Source organism: Colobus angolensis, unplaced genomic scaffold, assembly GCF_000951035.1.
Source record: "Colobus angolensis palliatus isolate OR3802 unplaced genomic scaffold, Cang.pa_1.0 Scaffold24, whole genome shotgun sequence".
In the NCBI taxonomy this organism is placed as follows: Eukaryota; Metazoa; Chordata; class Mammalia; order Primates; family Cercopithecidae; genus Colobus; species Colobus angolensis.
The window spans coordinates 910,750-938,508 of record NW_012115599.1 but is presented as its reverse complement, the minus strand read 5'-3'; the positions used below and the strand labels follow the sequence as shown (position 1 = coordinate 938,508).

The window sequence follows — 27,759 nt, the reverse complement described above, 5'->3', positions numbered from 1 at the left end:
GTATTTTTAGTAGAGACAGGGTTTCACCATGTTGGCCAGGCTGGTCTTGAACTCCTGGCCTCAAGTGATCTGCCCTCCTTGGCCTCCCAAAGTGCAGAGATTGCAGGCATGAGCCACTATATCTGGCCACATTCCTTGTTTAATCTAAGTGACCACATGTCACTTTCCTGCTCAAAACTCTCCTGTACTTTCCCATAATGCTCAGAATAAAAACTCTCCTGTACCTTCCCATAACACTTAGAATAAAATCCAAGTCTCTTCCTTAGTCTACATGATCTGGACCCTGACTACTTTCCTACCACCACTTCCCACCATTATCCTTTTCCTGAGGGCCTTGGCATTTACTGTCCCCTTTGTATGGAAGGTATTTCCCTCACAGAGAGCCATATGGCTTGTTGCTTCACTCTATTCAAACCTTTGCCAAAGCTACCTTTCCTAACCCCCTAATTGAAAGCAGTAACCCAGTCATTATGTAACATTAATTGCTAAATAGCATTACATTATATATTTATTCATTTGTTCTGTAAGTGCCCACTCCAGACTCTATAAGCTCTCTAAGGATAGGGACTTGTCTATATTGCTGCCTGCTGAACCCCAGAGTCTGGAAGAGTATCTGGCACATAGACATTGCTCAATATTGAATGAATATATTAATGAATCAATTCATTAATAAAGCCATTAAAGTGACATCATTATAATGTATAAACCTGTATATAACATGTTAACTGAAACAGCAAGACACATAATAATCATCTAATACTTAATATAATAAAATATATATGAAAAAAGTTAAAAGGAAATTAAAAATATAAAAGTGGTGAAAAGGTAATAGAGTTATTTGTTGTTGTCTGTTTCTTCTTAAGTCATTCTATTACATTTATAACTAAAATATAAAAATGTTATTTTTAAAAGGACACTACTATTAAAAAATAAGCATGAGCAATGGGAATGTTCTTCCCCTCAGTGATTGTCAAGGATGGAGTATATCACAATCACCTGAAGGGCTTTTATATATTTATTTCCTATCTCCTCCTCCATTCTCTGCTCCATCCCAAAATAACCCCTCCCAGGACTGATTATTGATAAGTATTATATCCCTTAGATACGTGGGAGCAGGAAAAGGAAACAAAAAAAATAGGCTAACCACTAAACTAACAAAACTCAAAATATAGAAATACTTAAGTCCACATAGCAAACCCAAGGGTAAAGGTGGAAAATGACTCACACTTGAGTCACTAATGCCTAGCAGGTACCACAGCACCCCATCTACATTGGAGGAAGAGTATGAAAAGAAAAAAGAGAGAGAGAGAGAGAAAGCATCCTTCATGGTACCTGCTAGGCAGTAGTCCTAGCTTGGTACCTTACATCGTACCATGAAGGATGCTTTATCTTCATTTTTCTCATCATTTTTTAGATGAGAAAAATTTGCCCACTTGGGTGGTAAGTTGCTTATAAAAATAAATTTATTTAATTTATTAAAGAGAGCCATGGACCTATAATGCGAAAATGTCATGAACCAAGGATTATGATTAACTGATCTCTGTACAAATGAATTAATGGGAGGTGGTGCTGGATGAAAAAATAAGAGTCATGTGGCCAAAGGCACAGAAGTAGTAAGTGGGGATGTCAGATCCCTATATTATCAAATGACCTTAAATAAAACAGCCTTTTGAAAATATCGCCCTCAATTTGTTTCTTGTAAGAGCTAGCTTTATAAACAAACAACTTAAAAAAGCAAGACAGAAAATTATTCCTACACCCATAAGTACAGCTTTGTAACAATAAAATATATAAGGCAAAGTTCTAGAAGGAAAAGCACCAAAACAACAGCAGTTGTGTTATACGATTGTAAGTAATTTTTAATCTAGTTTCCAAATTCCATATGTTGACATACTGTTTTAACAGTGAAAAAGGTAAGACTGTATCATTAACATACTTTATGTTACATAAGACTGGGTAGTATGACACAATAATTCCGTAAGACAAGAATCAGTCCCTAAAGTAAAGTTATTTACCAAGAACAAATATAGCAATCAATCATTATGATACAGGAATTGAGCTAAAAAGAGAAAAACTTTAGCTGAAAACTAGAGCAAACTTCCCTGGGTGAGAATACTAAATGAAGGAAGTTAGGCTAGCTAGCAAAATCATATAAATTCAGTAACAGGGTTTTCAGTGTTACATTTCTGCCAGAAATAAGGAACGTAAATCATGATAAGGAGATCAAAATAAATCAACCAGGAATCTGGGTTTTTCTTAAAAAAATGATAGCAGTCAACAAATGGTGTTGGAACAACTGGATATCCACATGTCAAAGAATGAAACTGGACACTCTTCCTTACATCGTAAACAAAAATTAACTCAAAATGAATCACAGATCTAAATGTAAAAGATAAAATTATATAACACTTAGAAAAAATATAGGAGCAAATCAGCTGGGTGCAGTGGCTCACACCTGTAATCCCAGCACTTTGGGAAGCCGAGGTGGCAGATCACCTGAGGTCAGGAGTTCGAGACCAGCCTCAACATGGAGAAACCCCGTCTCTACTAAGCCTCAACATGGAGAAACCCCGTCTCTACTAAAAATACAAAATTAGCTGGGTGTGGTGGTGCATGCCTGTAATCCCAGCTACTTGGGAGGTTGAGGCAGGAGAATTGCTTGAACCTGGGAGGCGGAGGTTGCGGTGAGCCAAGATCGCGCCATTGCACTCCAGCCTGGGCAACAAGAGCGAAATTCCGTCTCAAAAAATAAAAAATATAAGAGCAAATCTTCATGATCATGCGTTACACAAAAGTTTCCTAAATACAACATCAAAAGCTGAAACAAAATAAGAAAAAAAATGATAATTGGACTTAATTTAAATTAAAAACTTTTGAAAGATATCAAAAAATGGAAAAGACAAATCACAGAATAGGATATAATATCGCAAATCATATATCTGATAACAGGACATATTCAGAATACATAAAGAACTCCTACAACTCAACCTAAAAAAAAAAAAAAGCAAATAACCCAATTTAAAAATGGGCAAAGAATCCAAAAAGGATAAACAATGACCAATAAGCACATGAGAAAAACAGTTATTACGGGAATGCAAATCAAAACTACAATGAAATGCAACTTCACGCCCACCAGTATGGCAAAGCAAAAAAGATAACAAGTGTTGACAAAGATGTGAAAAAATTGGAACCCTGATACATTGCTATAGGAATGTAAAATGGTGCACACACTTTGGAAAAACAGTCTAGCAGTTCCTCATAATGTTAAACATAGAGTTACCTTACAGCCTAGAAATTCCACTCCTAGGTACATACTCAACAAAAATGAAAACATATGTCTATACAAAAACTAGTATACAAATGGCCATGGCAGCACTGTTCCACAGCCCCAAAATGGAAACAACCCAAATGTCCATCAACTGATGCAAAATAAAATGTGGTACATCCACACAATGGAATATTATTCATCGATAAAAAGAAATTAAGTACTGATACATGCTACCACATAGATGAACCCTGAAGACATTAAGTTACCAAAAAACACATATTGTTTGATTCCATTTATACAAAATGCCCAAATGTCCAGAACAGCAAAACCCATAAAGAAAAGTAGTGATTGCCTAGGGAGAGAGAGGGAACAGAATGAGGAGACCGCTAATGGGTACAGGGTTTCTTTTTGAGGTAACAAAAATTTTCTAAAATTAGGTTGTGGTGATTGCTGCACAACTCTGCAAATATACATACCCAAAACCATTTAATTATTCACTTTAAATGGGTAAATTGTATGATACATGAATTATATCTCAATATAGTTGTTTTCTTAATGGCAATGTATTTCACTATTAAATTTTAAGTTTGAAAACAAAAAATCTTAAACAACAATTAGACTGAATGTTAATTGCTATTACCCAGAGTACAAAATGAAGAAACGAATTCTACTGAGTAAGTGATATAAACGAAAAGTGAGATATAGGGATGGGATTTGAAAAATGAAAACAGGGAGCTGTTGTTCATAAATGATTTGTCATCAAAATTTTAGATTTATAACACAAAACAGGAATCAACATTATTTTAAAAACAGGACAGACAGGCTTTAACATCTTATAGGCCTCTTTCCAAAATTAGGACTCACAGATAACAAAATAATTTTTAAGGTAAAGACAAAGAGAGAGAGAGCTAGTTTCCCAAAAGAGTTTGCTAAGCAACAACCTCTTTATATGTGGGTATGCTTGGGCCTTTCACAATTACAACGAAAAAGAAGAGGTGGTATATCCTTATGAGATATGGGAATCTACCAATATTACATGTACAGCTCAAAACTAAAATAATAATAGTAATATAATGAAAAAGTCAAGTCACTGTGACTCCTCAAACAAAAAGGGATAAGACTGGAAAAACAATCCAGGATCACAGCAAAGAAAGCAAGCAAGTAATGATACACAAATAATAGCTGGGAAAGGAAAGAGTCTGGTTAGGCAATATAGCCCAGTGGATTTTTTTGAAGAGCAGGTATTTTAGGGATGGATATATGAATCTAATATCTGCTCTCAATTTACTTTCTCTGTTCGTTAGTTTCTCTTCAGCTAGAAAAACCTATCTCAGGAACAGTTAAGAATCTGGTGCCTTTACCTCAAAAGATGAAGAAAGAGGAAAGACATACGATGAAGAAGAAAAGTTCGATATTTATAATTGAGAGTAGTTAAGGCAAGAAAGCTACTGCCTTAATCAAACTTGTTTAATGATAGTGATGAAAAACAGGAGATAATGACAATAGAGGCACATCCCAAGTAAGGCATGGGATTTGAAACATCAAGTCTGTGCATGCTGCTGCCTCTGAACGGGATAAGGAAAAAAGGTGAGATCATCCCCTATGAATATGGGTAGGGACAGCTAGACTAAAGACAAAGCCCATGGGTACTCCTTGTATTATAGGATATTCAAGTGAATGAACCCTGGGTCTGATAGTAAGATTTAGTGTAATCTGCTAAAAAAAAAAAAAAAACCAGTTAAGACCAAAAATGATAAGCCCGTAATAATCATACAGGAAGTCAAGAAAAGCAAGTAAAACTGGTAATGAGTCTCAAACCTTTTTTTTTTTTTACAGTGTCCCCTTAGGGCAAAAGATCTCTTAATCCATCTACCTACACAAAACCCCACTTTTCAGTGGAAAAAACTCAATAATAACAATGAAACAAGTTTTAGGGAGACTGGGTAACTTATATTTAAATCGTAATGTATATACAGTTGACCCTCGGTATCTGCAGGTTCAATCAACCTCTTAAATCAAAGTTTTAAGGAAAAAAAAGGGACAGTGGCCAGGTGCAGTGGCTCACGCCTGTAATCCCAACACTTTGGGAGGCTAAAGCAGGTGGATTGCTTGAACCCAGGAATTTAAGACCAGCCTGGGCAACACAGTGAAACCCCATCTCTATATAAAATATTAAAAATTAGCCACGTATGGTGGCACACGCCTGTAGTCCCAGCTACTCAGGAGGCTGAGGGGAGAATCACCAGGAGGTCAAGGCTGCAGTGAGCAGTGATTGCAGTGATTGTGCCACTGCACTCCTGCCTGAGCAACAGAGTGAGACCCTGTCTCAAAAAAAAAGGGATGGTTGCATCTGTACGAAACATGCTACAGACATTTGTCTTGTCATTATTACCTAAACAATGCAGTATAACATATATTTACATGGTATTTACCATTATATTAGGTATTATAAGTAATCTAGAGATGATTTGAAGTATACAGGAAAATGTAGGAAAATATAGGATCATTGACCCTTAATAGCTAAAGAAAATGGGAATTGAGAGAAGCACAATGGTCCTGATCATAAGGCAATGGGAGTTGGTGGAGAGACAGGCAACTGTGTGGAAGAACTGGTCCAAAAAAGGGAGCTAAAAGTCACTTTAAGGGACAAAGGGGCCAGGCACGGTGGCTCATGCCTGTAATCCCAACACTGGGAGGCTGGGGTGGGAGGATCATTTGACCCCAAGAGTTTGAGACCAGCCCGGGCAACATGGCAAAATCCCATCTCTACAAAAAGTTTAAAACGTAGCCAGGTGTGGTGGTGGTGCACAGCTGTAGTACCAGCTACTCAGGAGGCTTAGGTGGGAGGATCTGAATTCTGGAAGTCAAGGCTGCAGTGAGCTACAATCACATCACTGCACTGCAGCCTAGGAGACAAAAGGAGACCCTGTCTCAATAAATGAATATTAGGTTGGTACAAAAGTAATTGCGGTTTTTGCTATTACTTTTAATAGATAAAGAGACAAAAGGCAAACTACCAAGGGTAGTTATGACCAGGGGTGGTACTGGCATAAATGTGCTAACAATGTGTCCTGGAGAAGGAAGCTGTGCAGGTGGAGAGGAGGAGTAGTTTCCAGCCTGCCCTCCTTCAATTAGTCTTTCCTGAATCAGCTCACGCCAGGAGAACGCAAGCAATGAGTAATAACTTTTCTGATGGGAGGGGCAGTGACCCAAGACTGTGCAAGGAGGGTAAGATAGTTATCTATGTATTGGCTGCATGAAGATCAGAATGCATAACAGTAAGGGATAAGGCTGAGTTCGTTCTAGGACACCAGTAACATGAAGGGAAGGGGGAAAGTAGTTCAAAACTAGGCTTAGTGAGTAATTATCAACAGGAAGTACGGGTAGCCGGTAATCTCCAGCTGAGGCAGAACAGTGGTTAAGTGTCTGGATCCAGGCTACCCGAGTAGCAATCTGAGTCCCCCACTTTATTTTCTCTGTGACCTTGGCCAAGTCACTTAACCTCTCTGTGCCCCATCTGTAAAAGGAGAGTAATAGAACCTACCTAATACGGTTGTTTTGTGGCTTAAATAAGTTGCATTTGTAAAATCACTGTTTACAACGTCTTGCACTTTATGTAACAAGTGCTACCTAAATTTGTTAAATAAGTTGAGGTAAGTCGGGATTTCTTTTGACATCTCCAAATAAAATGGAGATGTGCGTGCAAAAAAAAAAAAAAAAAAGAAATGGTAACTTGGAGGCGGCAGCAGGGTCAATTTTCCCGAGCGACGAGGAGGCTGCACCGTGGGCGAGCGTCGTCCTCGTAATAAGGAAGCAGGGATAAAGGAGCAGCAGCTCCCAGGAGAGGGGCGCGGGTTGGGGGAACTTTCATCCAGGCCTAGGATTTCCAAGGACTCGTTTCTGAGAAGTGGCTGTGATTCTGAGGCAAGACTTTGATTTCGAGCACCAGACCATGGAGTGAAATTCTGCGTTATCTGAAGAGCAGGACTCCTGTCTAGGGCAGGACGGAGTTGGAGTCGGAGGGAGAAGGGTGATGTCCCCAGGGGAAAGATCTGACGGGAGCCACCACCATCTGTCGGGCGCCCGCTCGCTCCCCAGCGCCGGACTAGCCTCGGAGGGAGAACGAAGGCTGCTCCAGCCCCGAGGGAGGCAGCGGGAGCCTCCTGAGTCACTGGGCTATGGGGCGCCACGAAGGGACCCCGCGTAGGGGCTGCGAAGGGAGACCCGCCTCGCCCGGGACGCAGGGTCTCTCCGAAGGGAGAGGCCAGCGCCGGCCATGCAGACAGCCGGCCGGAGCCCCGACCCAGAGGAGCCTGCCCTGTCCCGCCCGTTCCCGCCCCTCGGTGGCCCCGGCACCCGGGGTACCTGAGCGTGGGCCCGATGCAGGCCGTGTCAGTGCTCTCGATCTCTCGCAGGATCCGCTCGTGCTCTGCCGCTGTCTCCAGGCTCTCCGCCTCCGCCATCTTACCCCGCTCCATAGACTGGGGGCGCCCCGCAGCGCGTCCCCTCAGTCAGCTCGGCTCACCTTTTCGCTGCCCCACACTTCTTCCACCCCAGGCTCCACAGCCGCCCCAGCCTCTGGCTACCCGCAGGCCGACCCCTCCCTCAGGCTCGGCACGCCCCCTTGCGTCACCGCGTCCGTCGGCGTTCTGCGTAATGTCCGCTGGGACTTGTAGTTCTCTGGGAAATGCTAGGTTGGATTCCGTTCATTCATACATTGAATCCGCAAATACTTGTTGAAAGCCCACTGTAAGCTAAAAACAGTTAACAACACTGCGTAAACAGTGATGATCAAGTCAGGCAGTGGCACTAAGCCTACAAATTCTTGTTTACCACCTTTGTCACAAAGTGCAAAGACTCTGTAGATGCGAATAATAAAGTCTAACTTAATGTCTGACAGAAGCCTTACAATCTAGTGGGGGAGACACGGGGAGCTAGAGAATTCAAAACCGTGAACTGTGAGCCAGTACAGAGAATGGAGTTCAGAGATCTCTTCTGGTTGCCAAGGTTTCATAAAGAGACTGAGTTTCGGAGGTTAAAAGGCATAACTGGAAGTTGTGAGGAGAATCCAGACGGCCAAAAAGAATTTCATTTGCACTGACGTGTAAAGAAGTAGTAGTAAGGGATGGGTCTGGAAAGGCATGTTGGAAAGAAATTGCGAGGAGCCTTAAATACTGGGCTGAGAAATGTGGACTTTGTTCTAATGGTTCCACTGATCCAACAACCAACTGCAACAGAAGCACCTGGAAACATTTTTTTTTTTTTTAATACAGACTGACTAACGGTCATACATCTGGAGATTCTGATCCAGGCATCTGCATTTCATGAACTCCTCAGTTACAATTTTTTTTTTTTTTTTTTTTTTTGAGACGGAGTCTTGCTCTGTCACCCGGGCTGGAGTGCAGTGGCCAGATCTCAGCTCACCGCAAGCTCCGCCTCCCGGGTTTATGCCATTCTCCTGCCTCAGCCTCCCGAGTAGCTGGGAGTATAGGCGCCCGCCACCTCGCCCGGCTAGTTTTTTGTATTTTTTAGTAGAGACGGAGTTTCACCGTGTTAGCCAGGATGGTCTCGATCTCCTGACCTCGTGATCCGCCCGTCTTGGCCTCCCAAAGTGCTGGGATAACAGGCTTGAGCCACCGCGCCCGGCCCTTCAGTTACAATTTAAAAATCGGATTTATTGATCATTGCTTGAGTTGTTACACAACACAATGAATGGGAAGCCACAGAAGGTTTTTAAGAGGAGTGACACATCAAAATGTGGGCTTTAGGAAATTTGGTGAAGGGCAAGGGTGCAAGATGTGCAGAGATAGAGAATTTGGAGATAAGGAAACGCCATAGGAGATGATAAGGCCTAAACCAGGGAAGCAGCAATGAGAATGAAAAAGAATGAGCAAATAGAAAAAACATCAAAAAGGGAGAATTGACAGGATTTACTAGATACCATAAAGGTTAGATATTACTCCAAGGTTTAGTACCAGAGTGACTAGTAGAAGAGGGTTTCCACTGACAAAAAAAGTCATGAGACAAAAAAACTGGAAGTTTAGGCTAAATAACTTGTGCTACAACCATACTATAGACTAGTATGCAATCATTAAAAAGAAAGACAAAAGACTCTATGGTCATACATGAAACTGTCTTCAAGTTGTAGTTGTTGAGCAGAAAAAAGCAAGGCATGAAACAGTATATAGACTCTGTCCTCATTTGTTTTTTAAAAGAATAAATACTCATATATATGCTTTGATATATATACACACACATACATATATATAACCATTACATAGGTAGAATATTTCTGAAACGGTGCCCAAAAACTGTTAACAGTATGGCATCCAGGAAAAAAATTGGAAAGAAGGAGTCTGAAGTAGGAAGAAGGTAATTTTTAATTATCTATCATTTGTACTCTTGGAATTATTTTCCTTGTACATGCATTACTTTTTTAGTAAAAATAGTAGTCATTACCTAAGAACACATTTTAAAAATAAATAAACCAGTAGTAAGGGGAATGGGTTACAAGTCCTAATTTGCCAGGAAGAAAGCAAGTTGATAAATCTGTCTGTCTCTAGATAATCTCTGCCTGTCCTCGTTTTTCATTAATCATGTTTAAACAATTCCAAACAGACATAGGAGGGGTAGGGAGAGTGTGGAGCCTTTGGTATTTCTAAAGATCTCTTGAAATACATGACGGAGGGTCCCTTCAGACACCCATTTTAGCATCTCACTCAGCAAGTTTTTCACCTATCACAGGATCCAGGCTGCTGCATAGATGAGACACATTCAGTAGTGGTTAAACTAGCTTTTGCTACTGTCAGCAGTTTTTGTGAGCCTCCACAGAGGCCGGAGGCCACACATCTTAGCAACAGGGAATGAGTCTGGAGTAAGCAGTATTGGAAACCTCCATTGAAGAAGACAAGATGATCTGTCTAATGTTTATGTCCTCCAAATAGAAAGAATGTGAGTCCCATTGATTCAGTTCCAGCATTACTGGTTAAAATGTATTGAGCAGACTGGGAGCAGTAGCTCATGCCTGTAATCCCAGCACTTTGGGAGGCCGAGGCAGGTGGATCACTTGAGGTCAAGAGTTTGAGACCAGTCTGGCCAACATGGTAAAACACTGTCTCTACTAAAAATATATAATTAGCCCAGCATGGTGGCAGGTGCCTGTAATCCCAGCTACTCAGGAGGCCGAGGCAGGAGAATCATTTGAACCTGGGAGACGCAGGTTGCAGTGAGCCAAGATCATACCACTGCACTCCCACCTAGGTGACAGAGTGAGACTCCATCCCAAAAACAAGCAAACAAAAAAATGCATTGAGCACTTTCTGTGCGCCAAGCACAAGATACAAAATAAATACTTCACATATATCAACCTTATTAAATCCTTACAACAATCCTTTGCAGTAAATATCACGTGTCCCCTTTTACAGATAAGAAAGCTGAAATATTAGGCAACACCCCACATATCACATCGAGTAATGAAGCTGGTATTCGAACCAGGTCCATCTGATTGAAAGGCCTATTTCCTAACCAGTAGCCCATGCTGCCCCACCCAGGCCCTTCACAGCCATGAGTTTATTGTGTGATCATTCTGCCACTCTACCTCTGCTTCTACATTGATATAATGGATTGTATCATTTCTAAGACCCCTTCCAAATCACCCTGGAGACCTCTTCACAAAATCACATCACTCCGCTTACCTAGAATGAACTGGTTTTCTCTTCTACATGAGTAGGTAGGCAGCATCAGCATTCTCACTGCTCTCCACTGCCACATCTAGGCTGTTGTTTCAATACCCTGATTCCCCAACTCTCCTTTGAAGTCTAGGGCATCTGGTTGTGCCACAATTATCTACTAATATCCATATTCCTCAGAAATTTTACCTCTTGGCTCACAGTTTTAGGGACAGGAGGCAGGGAAATTCTGGGCAGAAGAGGGCAGGTCCCCAGCAAGGGCCCCACCCTCAAGCCGGAACCACAGCCCAAAGTGACAATATATATCCCTGTTTTCCTGCTTGAATATTGCCTTTTCCAAAACCACCCACAGCCCACCCCACTCCCCATCCTGTGCCCGTAAAAGCCCCAGGCTCAACTGGCAGAGAGGAGAAGCAGCTGAACATCAGAGACTATGGTTGAACATTGGAGATACGGGGCTTGACTTCAAAGGGACAGCTTTATGGAGTAGCTCTGAGGGAAAATTACCTTCCTACTCCGTCCCACTTACAGCTCCCCTTCCCACTGAGAGCCACCTTCCTCAGCAATAACATCTCCCACATTTACCATCTTCAACTCTGTGTGACTTCATTCCTCCTGGATGCCAGGTGCAGACGCAAAAGTCTGACCCTCCAACTGAGCTGCTAACACTTAAGCTGTCCATGGATGGCAAAGCTAAAAGAACACTGTTACACTTCCTCTGGGGCGTCAGGGGTCACGAGCACCCTCCCCTAGACACTGCCACAGGACCAATAGGGAGTTGGGTCTTGCTGGCGCCCAAAGGTGCTCGTCCCAGCTCCTGCACACATTCACCTGCACTCTCCCTCCCACAATGGGTGGAGCAGCAAGTGAGCGGAGTTCACCCCTGCCAGTGCCTGTGCACTTCAGTTTCCACCCACGAAGGGGTCAGGGAAATTTCCTTCTTCCACAGTTTTTCTCTCCACCTCATTCCTTATCATGACCCCAAAGAATTTCAACATCGGGACTGTGCCTGCTGACCACTCTGACTTCACTGATCGATCCCAAGTATCCCAGCCAGGTTCCTGGTGCTACATAGACAATCCATTCATGGCTTTACCTCCCACCTTAATATAGTAAGTCCTAACTTAAAATCACCAATGGGTTCTTGGAAACTGAAACTTTAAGCAAAACTGTGTATAATGAAATCAATTTACCACAGTTCACTGATATAGGCAAGAGTTAAGTTTCTACGGCCTATTTTTGATCTCAAAAACATTACCAAACTTCTAAATAAACACCAAAACACTTCTATTATTAAATATTGAAATAAGAGCTAGACATACATTTAAAAAAGATTAATAGAAACAAATAAGATAATGATTTACCCATTTTTTGATGAACCAGTGAGTCACAGCAATTGTAGTAGTGGTGGGTTAAATCATGGAATAAATGTTTACAAGGCAAAAATTATAGGGAGTACCTCCTACCCAAGGCTCAAAAAAAATCACTGAGTGCTTTAGCACAGCATCATTTATTGTTGTGCACCAAATGATTATCAGATACTTTAGGACGTCTTCTTGTACAATAAGTTGTATTCATTCATTTTCCAACTTGCTTATTCCAATTCAGGGTTGCAGGGGGCCAGAGCCTAACAGCTCAGGACCCAAGATAGGCACCAACCCTGGACAGAATGCCATTGCATGGCAGAGTGTACTCACACACATACCGACACTCACTCAGAAACAATTTAGAGATGCCAAGAACGTAACGTGAACATCTTTGGGATGTGGGAGGAAAACTGAAGTACCGGGAGGAAAACCAAAGTACCTGGAGAAAACGCAGGCAGACATAGGGAGAATGTGCAAATTTCGCACAGACAGTGGCCCTGGCTGGGAATCTATTTTTTTCTCATCAAATGTCAACCTAAAAAATCCAAAAGTTCAGAATCTAGTTCAAAAAGAGTTTATTCAAGCACAAGGGTTGAAGAGAGCCACCTGGGAGCATAGATTCAAATTGCCCTGAATAATACACACTCCAAAATTAGTGGCAGTTACAAATGGTTTCTTTGGGTTTTTTTTTTTTTTTTTTGGCAGGGGAGGAGGGTGAGAAGGAGTCTCACTCTGTCGCCCAGGATACAGGGCAGTGGCATGATCTTGGCTCCCTGCAACCTGCAGCTCCCAGGTTCAAATGATTCTCCTGCCTCAGTCTCCCAAGTAGCTGGGATTACAAACACCTGCCACCATGCACAGCTAATTTTTATGTTTTTAGTAGAGATGGGGTTTTGCCATGTTGGCCAGGCTGGTCTCGAACTCCTGACCTCAGATGATCTGTCCTCCTCAGTCTCCCAAAGTGTTGAGATTACAGGTGTGAGCCACCACACCTGGCCAGTTACAAATGGGTGGAGTATTTTTGTTTTGTTTTGTTTTGTTTTTGAGATGGAGTCTCACTCTGTTGTTCAGGCTGGAGTGCAGTGGCATGATCTTGGCTCACTACAACCTCTTCCTCCTAGGTTCAACTGATTCTCCTGCCTTGGCCTCTCAAGTAGCTGGGATTACAGGCTACCACCACCACGCCAGGCTAATTTTTGTATTTTTAGTAAAGACATGGATTTCACCATGTTAGCCAGGTTGGTCTTGAACTCCTGACCTCAGGTGATCCTCCCGCCTCAGCCTCCCAAAGTGCTGGGATTACAGGTGTGAGCTACCTCCCCCAGCTACAAGTGAGTTTTTAAAGGAAAAAACGAGAGGCAGTTTCTAAGTTTACCAAGAATTTACATTAAAATAATATAAGCTATTGATTGGCTATAAATTGTTCTTTGTATCACAAACTCCAGGAATACGAAGATAATGGATGAGGCAGCTAGTCAGGAACAAAATGTATTTTAACAATTGCCCCAAGCATGGGTGTGGGGGTAGGACTAATGCCCCATACCCAGGTCTCTCTCAGCCTGACAAATTTTGCCTAACTCACAAACTCAGACAGCTCTGAGCTATCTTTCAGTTTTCCAATATTATAACAAAATGACGTTATTTGGTTATTCAAGGACCTGCCTGTATTCCACAAACATTGCTCTTCCCCCAAGACTTCAAATTCCTCTCTCTGACTCTTTTCCAGTCACCTCTACCTCTGCCTAATTTCTATGAGACCTGCACTTTAATCCTGATCATCCCTGATTTCTTTTTTTTTTTTTCTTTTTTTTTTTTTGAGACAGAGTCTCACTCTGTCACCCAGGCTGGAGTGCTGTGGCGGATCTCAGCTCACTGCAAGCTCCGCCTCCTGGGTTCACGCCATTCTCCTGCCTCAGCCTCCCAGGTAGCTGGGACTACAGGCGCCGCCACGTTGCCCGGCTAGTTTTTTGTAGTTTTTAGTAGAGACGCAGTTTCACCGTGTTAGCCAGAATGGTCTCGATCTCCTGACCTCGTGATCCGCCCGTCTCGGCCTCCCAAAGTGCTGGGATTACAGGCTTGAGCCACCACGCCCGGCCCGATCATCCCTGATTTCTATATTATCTATTAGCATCTTTTCCCTTTTATCTAAGACAAATTTGGATGGAATTTCTTCTATCCAAAATTTCAATTCAAAGAAACCTGAGTTTGCTTCCTGGCCTTTCCATTAATCAGCAGGTGAGTTTGGGTAAGTTATATGGCTTCCTCAAGCTACAATTTTCTCAAACATAAAATGGAGTTTATAAGGCCGGGTGAGGTGTCTCACACCTGTGATCCCAGAGCTTTGGGAGGCTGAGGTGGGAGGACTGCTTGAGGCCAGGAGTTTGAGACCAGCCTAGACAACATAAAGAGACCCAATGTGCCTGGACAACATAGAGAGAACCAATGTCTACAAAAATTTTTCAAGATTAGCCAGGAGTGTTGGTGCATGCCTGTAGTCCCAGATCCTCTGGAGGCTGAGGCAGGAGGATCACTCAAGCCCAGGAGTTTGAAGTTGCCGTGAGTTATGATCACACCACTGCACTCCAGCCTGGGTGACAAAGGAAGATATTGTCTCAAAAAGAATGGAGCTTATAACCTACACCTTAGGCAATTGTAAGAATTATAAATAATTAATGCAAGGGGCCTAGCACAGAGCTTGTTGGAATAAGTTAGCTGCTACCCACGTGTATCCCCATGAACCACTAATTTGACTAAACCTTCTCTAATTTTCTAGCTTCCTTTAACATACCGATCTTCCACCATACCCACATTGTCAATCTCTCCTCTTTTGTGGAGTCCTGATAAGATAAGTAAGCAACAATGAGGAAGGGGTCCCAGATGGGGTAGAACAATTGTTCTGAGAGATGACTAATCACAGACAATCTGCTGGCACAACATCCTGTTCCCGATACCTCGTTCTGCACATATCCCCCTCCAGCATGACTCTAAAAAACTTCCCTTCAACCCCTGCCTCTTTCAGATAACTCCTTCTCTGCTATGCTGCCCATTGCACCCTTGCAATGTATCTTCATACTTTCTCGAATAAATCTGCCTTTCTTTACCCATGACTGTCTTTGTAAATTCCTTTACCACCTGCCACACCTTTCCCAGCCTGTCACACACAGGACACCCTTCTATTGTAATCAGGAAATAAGACTGTAACCATGGCAACTAGCACAGACACATTTATGTTACTCAACGTAATTTGGGCCCTCAGGGTTCCTCACCCATCCTTTGACTTCTAATCCTGCTCACAGCATCAAGTTATTTTTTTCCTTTAAACAAAAATTTATTTTAAGTAGAGATCGTGGTGGGGGGGAGGGGGAGCGGTCTCACTATGTTGCTCAGGTTGGTCTTGAACTCCTGACCTCAAGCAATCCTCTAGCCTCAGCATCTCCAGTAGCTAGGATTACAGGCGCCAGCCACCACACCTGGCTCACAGAATCTATTTATAAGCTTTTCCTCTCTACTTAAAACCCTAGTTCTACTCCCCATCCTTCTCATTCTTAGGAGATACCTTTGTCTCTCACTTTATCAACAGGCCTACCATCCATCATTAAGTCCTCATTTTCCCTCCCCTTCACCATCTTTTCATCCAGTTCCACCCATGTCCTGTGTAAAAGGAATGGAGAGCCTGTCATTCTCCAAAGTCAACTTCCCATCTCTTTGTAACACGTCCTGTAATAATCTCTTTTCCCTCTTAGAGCTTCAGTCTCCCCTCTTTGCTTTATCTTGACCAGTAAACACATGTTTGAGTCTTTACAACTAAAGATAATCTCATCAACCTTGCTTCCCTGAGCTATTCCAGTTCCTCCATTCCATTCACTCCTTGGAAATGTAGTTTACACTCCTCCTCTTTACCTCTCCCTTGCTCTTAATGTCTTAACTCAAACCACGCCAGACAAACAACTTTCCAAGGTGATCCTAAACTTTCTGACTGCCAAATCCAAAAGCATTTTTCCAGCCTTCATCCTACCTGATCTCTACTCATTATTTGACATTATTGACCGCAAATGTTGTATGGAAGCGAGAAATAGGAAGAAAAGGGGAGTGGGTCCCCTTTCATAACCTTAACTCAAGTCTTCACAAAATGTTAGAGTGCAGGCCTGGTTGACTACCTGTCTGTAGTTCATTGCATTATTATTCCCAGTTCTTCACTTGTCAGGTGATTTTGCAGTTCTTCCCACTACAGGTGGAGTATCATCCCCTGACTCTTGACTTTCGGTTCAGCCATGTGACTTGCTCTGGCCAATGGGATAGACAAGGGTTAATGAGAGGCCTGAAATGCACCTACACGGTTGGTCTTGCTCTCTTGCCTTTCTGGTCTTAAACACTATGAGAAGTCCATGCCTAATATAGCCCACTCGTCCGGGAAGAGTGAAAGGCATATTGAGCAGAGATACCCAGCCAACCTACAAACTGCAGCCTAAATTAGAGCCACCCCAGCTGACCACAGCCTCTTAAGTGAGAAACAATTACTTCATGTTGTATGCCACAGCCTTTTGGGTTGGTTGGCTGGTTACATAGCTTTATTGTGACAATAGCTATCTGATACACACTTCCTTCAAAAAAGTTTATCTTACCTTAGCTTCTGGAGCACTTAACTCTTCTGATTCTGCTCCTGTTGTACTTGAGCTTCTTAGTCTTCTTCATCATGTTTTTTAGTCCATATACAAGCTCGGTTCTCTTCTCAGCCTTCTTTTCTAGCCACTTCTCACTCTTTCCCTGAGTGATCTCATTTAATCCCAGAGGGTAAAAACTAATTTTACATTTGACTTCGAAAGTTTTCCTTTAAATTTCAGACCCAGACGCTGGCTGCCTTCTAAGCACTACTGCTTAAAATCCTGCCACCACTTCAAACTCAATATTTTATTTTATTTTATTTCATTTTATTTATTTTTTGAGACAGGGTCTGGCTCTGTCACCCAGGCTGCAGTGCAGTGGGGCGATTATGCTTCACTGCAGCCTCAACCTCCTGGGCTCAAGAGATCCTCCTGCTTCCACCTTCCCAGTAGCTGAGACTACAGGTACATGCCACCATGCCTGGGTAAAAACTCAACATTTTAAATGAATTTCTAAATTAACGACAAAATCAGCTCTGACTCCTTCCCATCTTCTCTCTGATAGATAAACCACCACCTATTATTATTTATTCAATAGCCACAAATTTGGATTGTTCCATCCCAGTCCCACACAAAGACAAGAAACCTGGGGTGAGTAGATGCACCTGAGCAGACCCATGGACTAGTTGCCTTGTGCCAACATGACTGGGACAAAGATCAGTCTCTGGAAGTTTGCCCTCCAAGTTTCATTCAGAGCTTGGTTCAGAAGACAGACTCAGAACAATTTCATCTTTGCTTCCAATCCTAATGACCCCCTGACTACTATTCCAAATGTAAACCCCTCAGATTATCTTTCTCCCTCACTGTTCTTAATTCCTCCTCACTACTGACTTGTACTTTAAGCCAGCCTCTTTTAACCTTTTCCCAGAATAATCCTGCTACCTCCTGCCTTAAATGAGATTTGGCCTCCCTTTGATAACACTATATCCCTTACAGCCTGTCTGAGACAAAGTTGATGGTTCTGTTCTTCCATCATCATCCTCAATGCCTGGCCCTGGTCCTCACATTGCACTGCCTTCCAAATGCCAACTGTGAATCAATCATCCTTCTCTACTCCTATAGGCCTGAAGTGTCAAAGGCAACTGGAGAAGGGAGCACAAATGTGCAAACTGGTGCTGCCATTACCTACCCTGAGGTACCAATCTCTGCAAAGGTCTGTGTGCCTCCCTTCCCCAGTGCCTTGTACCTGCCCCTAGTAAATTCACACTCATATTTACCTGTTTGACTGGAAACACCTCACTAATTTGCTCAAGCCCTAGAACTCCACTACACACATATGCACACAGAGTAGTTTGCCTAACTCCTCTTCATTTAAAAAAAGACATCACTGTATGAGAACTCTCTTATTCCAGTACTATTGCTACGTTACAAGTCATGCCAAACTTAGCAGTAGCAGTATAAAACAACAGCTATTTTCCTATTCTCACAGATTCTGTGATGCAGTGTTTTCGGCATATTCAAAGCAATACAATCAATTTTAGAACATTTTCTTCACCCCAAAGAGAAATCCCATACCCATTAACAGTAAGTCCTCATTTCAACCCAACCTCCCCAGCCTTAGCCAGTTACTAAACTGTTCTAGCGCTACAGATTTGCCTATTCTGGACATTTCATATAAATAGAATACTATAAAATGCGACCTTGTGTGTCTGACTTTTTCCAGTTACCCTAATGCCCATAGGATTCATCTATATTGTAACATGTATCACTACTTCGTTGCTTTTTGTGGCCAAATAATATTCCATTGTATAGCTACACTACATTTTCTTTATCCATTCATTAGTTCATAGACATTCGAGTTGTTTTATGTTTTAACTATTGTCAGTAATGCCACTATGAATATTCATGTACAAGTTTTTATATGGGCATATGTTTTCAATTCTCTTTTTTTTTAGACAGGATCTCACTCTGTCTCCCAGGCTGGAGTACGGTGGCATGATAACAGCTCCCTGCAGCCTCAGTCTCCCACCTCAGTTGGTTCACCCACCTCTGCCTCCCTCCTGAATGGCTGGGACTACAGGTGTATGCCACCACGCCCAGCTAATTTTTAAAATTTTTGCAGAGATGGGGTTTTGCTACATTGCCCAGGCTGGATGTTTTCAATTCTCTTGTGTAGATACACAGAGAGTAGAATCGTTGGGTCATATGGTAACTCTACATTTAACTTTTTTTTTCTTTTTTTTTTTTTTGAGGCAGGGTTTTGCTCTGTCACCTACACTGGAGTGTAGTGGCATGATCATAATATACTGTAACCTTGAAGTCCTTGACTCAAGGACCCTCCAGCCTTGGCCTCCCGAGTAGGTAGAACTATAGTTGCAAGCCACCACGCCTGGCTAATTTTTGTCTTTTTTTATAGAGATGGGATTTCACCATGTTGCTCAGGCTGCTGTCAAACTCCTGGGCTTAAGTGATCCTCCTTCTCTGGTCTCCCAAAGTGCTGGGATTAAAGCATGAGTCACCGCTCCCGGCCTGGTTTTGTATGTTCTTTTAATTTTAGCTATTCTAGTGGGTATGAAGTGACATCTTATTGTTTTGATTGCATTTCCCTAATAGCTAATGATGTTGAGCATCTTTTTCATTTGTATGTCTTCTTTGGAGACACGTTTATTCAGATTCTTTCCCCATATTTCAATTGGTTTATTTTGCGTTATTATCATTGCTGAGTTGTAAGAGTTCTTTATATATTTTGGATATAAATTCCTTATCAAATATGTGATTTACAAATATCTTCTTCCATTCTGTAGATTGTCTTTTCACTTTCATTATAGTGTTCTTTGAAGGATAAAATGTCAGCGAAGTTCAATTTATCTATTTCTTCTTCTGTGGTTTATGCATTTGGTATCATATCTAAGAAGCCATTGCCTAACCCAAGCCAATGAATGTTTATCCGATGTTTTTATCTAAGAGTTTTTTTTTTTTTTTTTTTTGAGACGGAGTCTCGCTCTGTCGCCCAGGCTGGAGTGCAGTGGCCGGATCTCAGCTCACTGCAAGCTCCGCCTCCCGGGTTTACGCCATTCTCCTGCCTCAGCCTCCTGAGTAGCTGGGACTACAGGCGCCCACCACCTCACCCAGCTAGTTTTTTGTATTTTTTAGTAGAGAGGGGGTTTCACCGTGTTAGCCAGGATGGTCTCGATCTCCTGACCTCGTGATCCGCCCATCTCGGCCTCCCAAAGTGCTGGGATTACAGGCTTGAGCCACCGCGCCGGCTTATCTAAGAGTTTTATAGTGTTAACTCAGGTCTGTATCCATTTCAAGCTAATTTTTATAAATGCTGTGAGGTAGGGCTCCAACTTCATTGTTTTGTATGTGGATGTCCAGTTGTCCACATACCATTCACTGAAAGAGACTATTCTTTCCCTATTGAATTGTCTTGTCACTCTTGTTGAAAATCAATTGATCATAAATGTAAGGTTTTATTTCTGGATTCTCAATTATATTTCAGGCATCCATATTTCTACTTTTATGCCAATACAACACTTTTCTTGATTACTGTAACTTTGTAGTAAGTTTCAAATTAGGAAGGGCGAGTCCTCCAACTTTGTTTTTCTTTTTCAAGATTGTTTGGCTATTCTAGATCCCTACATTTCCAAAAGAATTTTAGGATAAGCTTGCCAATTTCTACAACAATAACAACAAAAACAGCCACCTAGTAAGTTTTGATAAGGACTTTGTGAATCTGCAGTTCAGTTTGTGGAGTATTGCCATCTTAAGAATATCAACTTTTCTGATCAATGAGCATGGCATATCTTTCCATTTATTTCATCTTTATCAATTTGTTTAGCTGCAAAACAAAAATATTTTACGGATTTTAGTGCCAACTCTTGCACATATTTATTAAAGTTACACGTTTTTGGAGAAGGGGTATCTTCCCTCTGTTTGTATTGGTCAGTCTAGCTAAAGGTTTTTCCATTCTGTTTATCTTTTCAAAGAACCAGCTTTTGGTTTATTGACTTACCCTGTTGTTTTTCTATTCTGTTTCATTTATTTGTTCTCTAATCTTTATTATTTCCTCTCTTCTGCTTGCTTTAGATTTAGTTTGCTCTTATTTTTCTGATTTCTCAAGGAAGAAAATTTGGGAACTTTCTTCCTTTTTAATATGTGCATTTGTAGCTATAAATTTCCTTCTTGGTACTGTTTTAGCTGTATCCCATAAGTTTTGGTATGTTGTGTTTTGATCTCCATTCATCTTAATACATTTTCTAATTTCCCTTGTGATTTTGTTTTTAACCCACTGGTTATTATAAATGTGTTGTTTAATTTCTATATATTTGTGAATTCCCAAATTTCCTTCTGCTGCTGATTTCTAACTGAATTCCATTGTGGTGCAGAACACATCTTTTGTGTTATTTCAATATTTTATTTTATTTATTTTATTTTATTTTGAGAAGGAGTCTCACTCTGATGCCCCGGCTAGAAGGCAGTGGCATGATCCTGGTTCGCTGCAACCTCTGCTTCCCAGGTTCAAGCAATTCTGCTTCAGCCTCCCAAGTAGTTGGGATTATAGGCATGCACCACCACACCCAGCTAATTTTTGTGTTTTTGGTAGAGAGGGGGTTTCACCATGTTGGCCAGGCTGGTCTCAAATTCCTGACCGATTCGCCCGCCTTGGCCTCCCAAAGTGCTGGGATTACAGGCATGAGCCACCACACCTGGCTGTTATTTCAATCTTTTAAGACGTATTTCTGTGGTCTATCATAAAAAGTGTTCTATGTGCACCTGAGAAGAATATGTATTCTGCTGTTATTCAAGCCTACTATTCTCTTGCTCTTAGTTGTCCTACCCATTATTGAAAATGGAATAATGAAGTCTCCAACTAGTTTTTGAAGGGATTCTACTCTTAATTATCTCTTAGGTGCTTCAAAGTTGATTTTATGCTCTCTCACATCTCACATTCATCCAGTTAATGACACCCAGGTGCTCTCACCAGAAACTTGGTAGCCATCCTAGATTCCTCCTTTTTCCTCATGTTCTGCATCCAAAAGTCAACCAAGTCCTGCTAATTTTGCTTTTCTGTTCACCCCTTTGTATCTCATCCATCCCTTCCTAGTCCAGGTCCTTGCATCTCGCTCAGATCTATTGTAATCAGTCTACTTGCCTTCATTCTTAACATTGTTTTGCTAATGATGTTCATTCTACCTGGAACAACACACTGATTCTGTAAGACTTAACTGCAGTTAGCCTCTCCCCTGGGGATTCTTCCCTATATGATCTCATTCTCCCCTTTGGCCTCATGATCTCCTGTGTATACCTCTGTCCCAGAAGTTATCACATGATTTTACCACTTTCTTACCCTCAGGACAGCTCTTTCTCTCATGGCAGAGTAGTGAGGAGCACAGACTCTGGGGTCAGACTTTATAGTTTAAAATCCTGACTCTACCAGTTTTTAGTTGTGTGATTCAGCAAATTATTAATATCTCTATACTTCAGTTTCCTAATCCATCATACGGGGATGATACTAACACCTACCTCATAGGATTAAATTGAAGTAATCGATGCAAAGTACTTAAACTAAGTGTCAATCTTAACATTATATTCATGTTGGTGGCCCCAGTACTTTAACAAAGGGCATGGCAGAGGAAGTACTTAGTTAGCATAGCTTGAACTGAAGTAAGTTAAACTACCTGTTTTTTGTTTGTTTGTTTGTTTTGTTTTGTTTTTTGAGATAGACTCTAACTCTGTCGCCCAGACTGGAGTGCAGTGGCATGATCTCCACTCACTGCAACCTCTACCTCCTGGGTTCAGGTGATTCTCCTGCCTCAGCCTCCCGAGTAGCTAGGACTACAGGCACGCACCACCATGCCCAGCTAATTTTTGTATTTTTAGTAGAGATGGGGTTTTACCATATTGGCCAGGCTGGTCTCAACTGACCTCTAGTGATCCACCTGCCTTGGCCTCCCAAAGTGCTGGAATTACAGGCATGAGCCACCGCGCCCAGCCTATTCTGCTCTTCATGATTGAAATACTCTTGCCCTTCCTCTCTGTTGCTTAATTGATGAGTTCATTCTTTGAGATCCAGCTTGTGTGGCCTTCCTCTGTAAAGAGAAGCCTTCCCTTCCACCCCAGGCAGGCAATCACTCTATATTGTTCCTGTCACACTGTGTGACTTTGAGTCATTGCAACAATCACAGCCACCATTTATGAAGCACCTGCTGGATGCTAGGACTATAATATGACTTCTTTCATTTAATCCTCACAATCATTCTGCTGTAAGCCAAGAATTGTTGTCTTCATTTTATTGATAAAAAACTGAAGCCCAGTGTGGTTAAATAACTTGCCCAAGGTCAGATGGTTAATAATCAAGTGACAGACTGAAGTTAGCAGCCCCGCATAACCTCAAAGCTCATACACTTTTTATTTGTTATTTTTGCTTTTAATAGTTTGCAAGTCTGCCTCTCCACATATACCATGAGCTTCTTGGAGGCAGGGATCTGTTCCAGCAAATGGTTCTCTTAGGGGAAGAAATATGTCTCCCTATAAGGCCTAACATTTCCTAGGTACAGTGCATCAATTGCATCAATACTCCTTCCTTCTGTCTCTCTCCATGGTATCCAGGGATGATTCTACACTGGCAGAAGGATAAAGACAAAGAATGATAATTGAGCCTCAACAAAAGCAGCTCAGCCCCCAGGGCCCTCTTGGCCATGTTTGCTGTTCCAGGTGTCACTAGGGGCTGTGAAGAGGCCTCCCTGGAGTCTGAGCTCCCTGGGTCCCCTGGGCAGTGATACCACCCTCCTGCTCTGCCAGGCCCCTGAATCCACAATCATACTGACATCACCCATGTTTCCATGGGGCTTAGTAAGGAACTCAGACCTCGCCCACATTTCCCTGCCTGAGACAACTTCTGTGATCTTGATTTTGGGGGTCCATTCCTTTGCTCAGAGTTCTCTTTCCATGGGTGGACAACTTTCCTCCCCATCCTTCACCCTGACTTATCTGTCCCCTGTAACTGTAAGCTTCACTCAGTGCTTTGCTCTACTCAAATAGCCTGGAATCTCTGACACATTAGTCTAAATTAGGAAACACAGGGGATTACAAAAAAAATGCTCCTCCATGATTTTGTCAGACTGGAAAAGGGAAAAGCTGAACCAGAAGAAATTAGGGCAACTCGTCAGCTTTTCCAACATCTGGCTGTGACAGGGCTCCTTTACTTTAAAGTAGCTGGAAACTTGAAGGGCTTCAACTCTGAACTTTGAGGTTTTTCACTTGCCTGTCTCCGTTAGCTTTAAGGAAAGCATCTCCAGAGAGGGATTCTCTCCCTCTAGCCACCAACCCCTAGTTCAATTCAAATTCGGCAAGTAATCATCAAGCAACCAAACAGAGAGCTGTTTACCCTAATACTTGGCACTATGGGATATGCTTTAAAACCAAAATGTGACAGACATTTCTCTACCTTAAATCTTTACATGGCCCCATTGCACCTAGAATAAAATCCAAACTATACCATGGCCCTGGGCACCTTCCCCCGGCCACTCCCAGCTGCATCCTGTTCCACTCTTCCTGTGTTACTCACCTCTGACCACATCAGCCACCTTTCAGGGCCTCAAACACACCAAGACCTGGACCACTTCAGGCTTTTGCAATTTGCATTTGTGTTGAGAACTGCATGACAAGTCAGAGTTCATAGGTCTTAGGTTAATTGTCTCCTTAGAGACAGTAACAAACAGAATGTGGACCACTTGAGCATGGCAATTGAAGCTGCAGTACTGAAAGTCAAAATTGAAAGGATGGTGAAAGCCTGACCATTCTAGAATGCAGCGCTAGGCCCAGGCCTCAGGTCAAGATGCTGCTCCAATAAAGGAGCAGAGCCATGGGCTATCTTAGTTCCCCTGGTTACTCTCACTGGTACAGCACTGGCTTAGGGGCCAGCTCCTGAGTTAGATCATCTAAGACTACGATGAAGACTGCATTCTTTTTCTTCATCCCACTCATCCCAGTTTGTAATTAAATAATATTTGTTTGTATGTTTGCTTTCTTTCTCCCTCACTAGACTGTAAATCCAAGGGGGGGCAGGGACCATGTCTGATTTCTTTAATGTATTCTTAAAACCTAAATCAGTGCCTGGCACATAGTAGGTGCTTAATAAATATTTGATGACCAAACGAATGAAAAAAGTGAACTGTACCTTCAGAGAGCATCTCTGATCTATATGGGGAAGCTGGTATAGCATACACAAAGCAGGTAGACAATGTGCTTTATAAATTGGGGATGCAAGAAGTGTTGCATTACTTCAATTCCCTTCAATCCATTTAAATCTACCTCCAAACTCCCATTTTGCTGGATTACTGGGAAATTCAGTCCCAGTCCACTGTTGGGAAAAGACCTAAGGGGCTTTCCTAGAGCAGAACATTTAGGGGAATCTCCAACTGAGATGCTCATTGCCCCAGCCTTGGTGGCCTTGTAAGGTAGCTCTGCGACTCCCAGACCACTCCTCCCTCAGGAAGTATTGTGGGGTTAGGAACCCTGGGGTCTGGAGTCCACTCAGAGGGCATTCCTTTCTACCATCTCACCACCTCTCCCAGGTGCCCCGAGGGGGCAGCCTAGGTTTCTCGCCTGCTTGGAAACCACCTCCAAATCTTGAAGGGCTCTCCTTTCCTCTCTGCCCTCTCCACCTCAGTCTTATCCCTTCAGATACTAGCCTGCCCCTCTTCCCCAGGGAGCATCAACCCAGCATGGAATTTAGATTTCCTTCTGACTGCTTTCCTTTCTGCTTTGCCACGCTAATGGCTCTGCCAGTGGTATCCAAAGCCCAGCCGTCTCCTTGTAATGCGCGAAGAAAATCAGGAGAATGGAAGACAAAATAAAAACTTGATACATTATCCTGTTCTACATCAATAGGAAACTCTACAAAGGCAGATACAATAAGGTCCTAAGTTGAAAATAATCAAGTACCAAATGTATAGTGTGATCAGAAGTGTTTGGGGTTAGTTTATTTCTCACCTCTAGTCTGTCTCTAAGGCCCCTCTCTCACAACCTGTGTGCCCATCCTAGGCAATCTAATTTTTTTTTTTTAGACAGGGACTTGCTCTGTCATCCAGGCTGTAGAGCAGTGGCACAATCATGGCTCACTGCAGCCTTGACCTCCCAGGCTCAAGCGATCCTCCTGCCTCAGCCACTTCCCACTTTCCTACTAAGAAACTGGAACTACAGTCATACACTACTATGCCCGGCTAATTTTTCTTTTTTTTTTTGAGATGGAATCTCACTATATTGCCCAGACTGGTCTCAAATTCCTGGGCTCAAGCAATCCTCCCACTTTGGCTTCCCAAAGTTCTGGGATTACAGGCACAAGCTGACACACCTGGCCAGCAATCTAATTTTCTTGCACACTAGAGAGACATCCTGAATACACATTTACACCATGAAATCTTGTCAATGATTCTACTTCTGCAGTGGCTTGGATCTCTGCATTCCTTGCTTACAGCATTGCTATTACCACATGTCAAGGTGTAACACATGCCAGGACTTTTATAAAAATCTACCAATTTATTTTCCTAAAGCCCTCCTTCACCAGTATTTATTCCTTTGCTCTTCTATTCAAAAAGTATTTTTGGAGCAATGATGGTGACACCAACTGTGTGACCTTGGGTAAGTTGCTGACATCCCTTATGCTTCTATTTTTCAATCTGTAAAATCCAGATAATAATAATAATATCTCTCCTATATGAATGCTATATCGTTATAAGACATGCCTGAGGCCAGGCATGGTAGCCCATGCCTGTTAGTCCCAGCACTTTGGGAGGCCAAGGAAGGAGGATCACCTGAGCCTAGAAGTTCAATACCAGAAACAGGGAGACCCCATCTCTACAAAAAAAAATTTTTTAATTAGCTGGGCATGATGGTGCACACCTGTGGATCTGGGTACTCAGGATGGTGAGGTGGGAGGATCATTTGAGCCCAATAGTTCGAGGCTGCAGTGAGTCATGATCATGCCACTGCACTCTAGCAACAGAATAAGACCCGCTCTCCAAAAAAAAAAAAAAAAAAAAGTGTCTGGCATATAAGTAGTGCTGGATAAATGTTGGCTATTTTATTTGCTGTTGCTATTATAATTGTTGTTGTTGATAGTACTTGTCAGGCATTCTTAGATGCTGAAGATACAGTGGTAAACAAGAGAAGCAAGATCCCTGTGCTTATGGATCTTACCATACGGTCAGGGGAGAAAAAGGGGTGTGTGTGTGTGTGTGTTGTGTGTGTGTGCGTTGTGTGTGTGTGTAAAATCTCAGATAGTTGCAGAGGCTATTTAAAGAATTAAAATGGAGTGACATACTACCCATATTCATTAAGATGGCTATTATGAACAAACAGAAAATAACAAATGTTGGTGTGGATATAGAGAAATTGGAATACTTGTACATTGCTGATAGGAGTGTAAAATGTTACAGCCACTATGGAAACCACTGTGGTAGTTCTTCAAAAATTAAAGCTAAAACTACCATACGATATAGCAATTCCACTTCTAGGCCTGCAGCCAAAAGAACTGAGAGGAGGGACTCAAAGAGATACTTGTACACCAATGTTTGTAGCAACAGTATTCACGATAGTCACTAGGTAGAAACCACTCAAATGCCCATCGACAGATGAATAGATAAATAAAATGTGGTATGTACATACAATACAATGGAATATTATTCATTCTTAAAAAGGAATGAGGCCAGGTGTGGTGGCTCACGTCTGTAATCCCAGCACTTTGGGAGGCTGAGGTGGGCAGATCACCTGAGGTCAGGCGTTTGAGACCAGCTTGACCAACATGGAGAAACCCCATCTCTACTAAAAAT

General features: G+C 42.2%; 1 protein-coding gene across 1 annotated transcript in view; it reads right to left on the bottom strand.

Moving 5' to 3' along the window:
• Nucleotides 1-7,881, bottom strand: part of EXOC6B (exocyst complex component 6B) — a 696,611-nt gene extending 688,730 nt beyond the window's left edge. Inside the window, exon 1 of the mRNA XM_011945178.1 lies at nt 7,634-7,881. Coding sequence (XP_011800568.1) covers nt 7,634-7,746 — 113 coding nt within the window. The 5' untranslated portion in view covers nt 7,747-7,881. The remainder of the gene's footprint in view (nt 1-7,633) is intronic.
• Nucleotides 7,882-27,759: the final 19,878 nt, after the last annotated feature.